This window comes from Opisthorchis viverrini (genome assembly GCF_000715545.1).
Source record: "Opisthorchis viverrini unplaced genomic scaffold opera_v5_301, whole genome shotgun sequence".
In the NCBI taxonomy this organism is placed as follows: Eukaryota; Metazoa; Platyhelminthes; class Trematoda; order Opisthorchiida; family Opisthorchiidae; genus Opisthorchis; species Opisthorchis viverrini.
In genome coordinates, this window is record NW_008751955.1 from 96,955 (window position 1) to 101,184 (window position 4,230).

Sequence of the window (4,230 nt, forward strand, 5' to 3'; positions counted from 1 at the left end):
CCCCCCAATGCTTCGCCTCCCCCCCCCCCCCCCCCAAATCATCGGTGAACGAAACTGCGGCAGCTACAGCCACTGTAGGACGAGTACACGGTTATTACAGCTGACAATGATGTTGAAAGCTTGCCTCCCCTCTCTGTCGACTTATGTTATGTCTCCGAAACGCACACAAGACCCCGTTTCGGTGATACACATCGAGCGGCTCGGATGTTTCGCATTTCATTCTTCGATTATCGTGTGATCCAGACACGATGGCTCGTGGTATCTATGGTTTGGGAGTGACACGCAGCCTGAGAACTGAAATCGTTTCACTTTACTGGATCCCAGTCTTTGCACTGTTAGATTGACTTGTTCAGTTCGGATTGATGCGGGTAATGGTGTCTATGTATGGTGTCGGTGTACACCCAGACAGACTGTCGGTGTGAAGCTGAAGCGGCTTCTCAAAGAGATGGCTTTACCGCGATGTGACCGCTTGTGAACACTCATAATCCTTTGAGCCATAGCATAGAATGCACGCGTGACACTGATAGAGCCTCTCGTACCGAGTAGAAGTCTAACACAGTCTCATGGTTCCTTAGTTTTGAGGTTAGAACGTGTGCGGTGGCTTTCTCCTCAAATTGTGAGCTGTTCTGATGATTCTACGCCTAATTCTTCGGTTAAGGACCATAGCCGTCCTCCTGTTTAGGTCTCAGTGCCGTAGCAGTAGCCCAGCCCACGCACAACCGTGAATTACGCAACTTGCAAACGGTCTCATGCCACACCAGCCGTCGCGTGATGCCACCAGCCGGGTCTCCTTACTTGCTGCATACAGTAGAACACGTAAGCGAAAACAGGCTACTGCTACTCCCTCCCTTCTTACTCTTGCGTATATCCGTTCTCCTTCTTGTCATCCTGTTGCCAGCGTCATATCCTTAGGTCCATTCTTAAGGACCGACGTGTTCGCTGCCCATTGCCTCTAGCTGTACTATCTGCAGTTGACTCAGCTGCCACGACGATTCTTTAAACCCTCCGCTCCCTGTTCTAACTGATTCAGTCAACTTGCCCAAAGAAGACGGATGTTATCGAAATAATTTACGTGATGGAACGGAAGTTCCTCCGCAAAGTGGTTCTCTTGAACGATGGACTGAACATTTTAAGGACGGCTTCCTCTGGTTTCTGTCAACACATCCTCTAGAAGAACCCAACCAACGTGAATGTGTTATGTCCTCTTTGATGCTATATCAGTCAGACACGTTAGATCACCGAAGTGGAGAAGACGAACAACTTCGAGGAAGTTATACTGCAAACAAGTGGATCGTTCCGTGGTATGAATTCAACTGAACCAGAATATAAAAAGAGCCAACAGTCCAATAGGATGTCAGTGAGAGGCTGAAATGTTGAAACAAAGGTTTCAGTTTACAAGACAAATCTTTAGTTAAATGGATTTGTTCGTTTGGAGGTAGTCCTCCTAACAGAATGAAACATCACAACCAGTCCGCCGTTAGCAACACAAATCCAACGTTAAATATTCCTCCACCGAAGAACAGAATCCCAGGCCGGATAGTCTGCACCCCTTATTTTATAAGGTGGCGAAGCCCTGGTGAACAGTCTGGTGACCCTACTGCAAGAGAGTCGGAAGGAAGTAAAAATACCACGAATGGAACTTCTCGACTATGACTTCTATCTTTAAAAAGAATATCATACAAAGCAATCATAGCACCTACCTGGTAGCTTAGGCATCGAAGGTACTCTGGTACTATTTTTCATAGGTTGATAGCCTTTCTTGAGAGACAAACTCGTGAGAATCCAGTGCGTTCCGAACAGCCGAGGGTTCGTCTACCATATCTTCAACCTGAGACAAGTTCTTGAGCAAAGTCACTCTTTCAAACTTCCCACATGGGTAAATTTTCTTGGTCTGAAAACGGCTTCTAACTCTGCCGATCGTCAGAAACCTTTCCTGTATTTTATGATCAAAGGCGTCCCTTGTAACTGGAAATCCCTTGTATTCGAACTAATGTGGGCGCGTACGGGTATATACCAAGTCTTCGCCTGGGTTCATCACGTCAAGGGGTGCTTTTCAGCTGTAACACTCAGTACATAGCTCTCATGCTACTCGAAGGAATCATGAACACGGTAATTCTGCCAAGTCGCTCGAGTGTAGACAGGAGTTGCCGAGATGTCAATGTGAGGCTTGAACTATGGACCATTTAATGGAAACATCGGATTAGCAATGCTGTGGTACATCGGATAGTTGTATGGAAAAGGAATTGTTCTGCGACGGATGAACCACTTACGCTTCATAGGTTACATTGGTTTAGAGATGAACTTCGCATGCCAGAGGACCGTCTGCCTCGCAGAGCTCTGTTTTCCCGGCCCTGTACTGAGTAGAAGCGATCATGAGGTGGGCAGTATACGACTTGGCAACGAAGTATGAAAACACTAACCAGTCAACTCAATTGGGTTGACAACTGCCGCCTCCCTGGATGGTGACCTCGGGGGTCAGTCGCCTCGCGACAGTGAATTACTGGGCTTCCACACGTATTCTGCTTCAACCATTGATAATGACCTGTTGTCACTAGCAATAGATAGATAGTGTGTCGATTACACTCAGTTATGTGATTCTGAGTTTTTCGCACCAGTTCGTCTGCACACAACTTTGTTATTTGTTTCCACAAAGCTACTTTTGGGGTCGGAGTCATTCTATCAGAATCCCCGCTTGGTCGATTATTGTGATTTAGGCATAGTCACTACCTATGTACCAACGTTCTCAGCACCTCCTCGACCTGCTTATTTGTTTGAAGCCAGCCAACAAGGACCACAATGATCGTTTGGTTATGTGTATCGGTGTGATTACCTGCTTTTTTCCATCATTTTTAGGTGGAACTCCCGTCTTTCTTGCTCACTGTCGGTTAACACCTTCCCGGAAGCTAATCACAATGACCGTTCCTTACGCTTCCGTTGTGGCTACCACTAGTTATTCCACATTCCTGCGGCTTTTGTTCATGTAAATATAATGTTGTGTTAAAAAAAGTATTGTTTATCCTCTAGATGGAGAGGAAGCGTCTATCGTTTGATTTGGTTCGAACTACTGGTGTTCTCTGTTATTTATGCATCACTTTCATTGATTTACCGATTCCTATTGAACGAAACCCTGCGGACGTAAGTTCCTTATCATTGTTGCTGGTAAATTTGGATTCTTGTTGCATTGATTCTCTTTCTCTGATTAGGAAAATCATTTAGCTCGGTCGAATCTTGTAATACTCGCGGGTACTCACCACATTTTCTGCGCACCACAACTCGAATTCGTTCTTATTTACTTCCGCCCGGTTCAAGTTGCAGTCGATCGACTTGCGTGCGTTTAGAGGTTTTTCTCCGAGTTTAAATCGTTAGATTACCCTCCTATTTTTCTTTTTCGGTCGTCTGACAAAAGTCCTGTCACCGCTTGCCGTTTCAAAGCTACTACTTTGTGACACGTGTTCACTGAGTGCACCTGCTAAAATTTGAATGTGGGTAATATGGGTATGCGGGATTTTTATGTACACCGAAAGGTTTCTCATCTTTAGCTAGTATGGTTATTGCGAAACCCTACTCTGTTTGTTAGCCTTTCTCAACCAATGTTCCATATGAACTCAGGTAGACTTGGGTTGGTAAGTCTAGTTGTTTGGTTGAAAAGCCCGTCTTTACTGGAAGTTTTCCAGTCGAGGTCTGTATATAGTACCCTAAGGTTAAGTGAGGTAGTCTTGTAGTGTGTATGTCGGGTGATCGTCCATTTAGAACCACGTCCTATTCTGAGTATTGATGGTGGCCTCTCAAATGAACTAGGTCCGTGACGGAGGATGTCTATCAGCGTTCCATTCCTTCGTGTTGGAACGTTTTCGAAGGGAACCGGATGTGAGGTCATATTTATTGGTCACTTGAGAGGAAAGCTTCCGCAGAAATATTAGTGCATATAGCCAAGCTTTGCGAGGTAGCTCAGTGGATAATATTCGAACTTGCTGACCAGAAAGTCCGTGGTTCGAACGAAACTCCGACATGTCGAGTGCTTTTGTTTAGGCAGGGCAACTAAGCAGTATCTCAGCCCATGTTCTTCCGTCGGGTAGTGTGGCAGCTAGACACTGAAAAATGTTACAACTGAACGATTTCTCGAATTCAGGGTCTACTTTGCGTTTGTGGGGGTTAACTGAGCTCACAGAGATGCTAGGGCCACTCAAAAACACCGCTTGCTCACAATGGAAGTTTTTCTCAACTGAGTAT

The 4,230-nt window shown here is 45.6% G+C and overlaps 2 protein-coding genes across 2 annotated transcripts in view; one reads left to right on the top strand and one right to left on the bottom strand.

The window, feature by feature from the left end:
* The window catches only part of T265_09692 (hypothetical protein), a gene marked incomplete at both ends in the record, with an annotated part of 25,880 nt that extends 23,348 nt beyond the window's left edge, over positions 1–2,532 (bottom strand). Inside the window, one exon of the mRNA XM_009175848.1 lies at positions 2,502–2,532. Within this exon, the coding sequence (XP_009174112.1) occupies positions 2,502–2,532 (31 nt within the window). The remainder of the gene's footprint in view (positions 1–2,501) is intronic.
* The window catches only part of T265_09693 (hypothetical protein), a gene marked incomplete at both ends in the record, with an annotated part of 87,780 nt that overhangs the window by 66,278 nt on the left and 17,272 nt on the right, over positions 1–4,230 (top strand). The window lies entirely within an intron of this gene.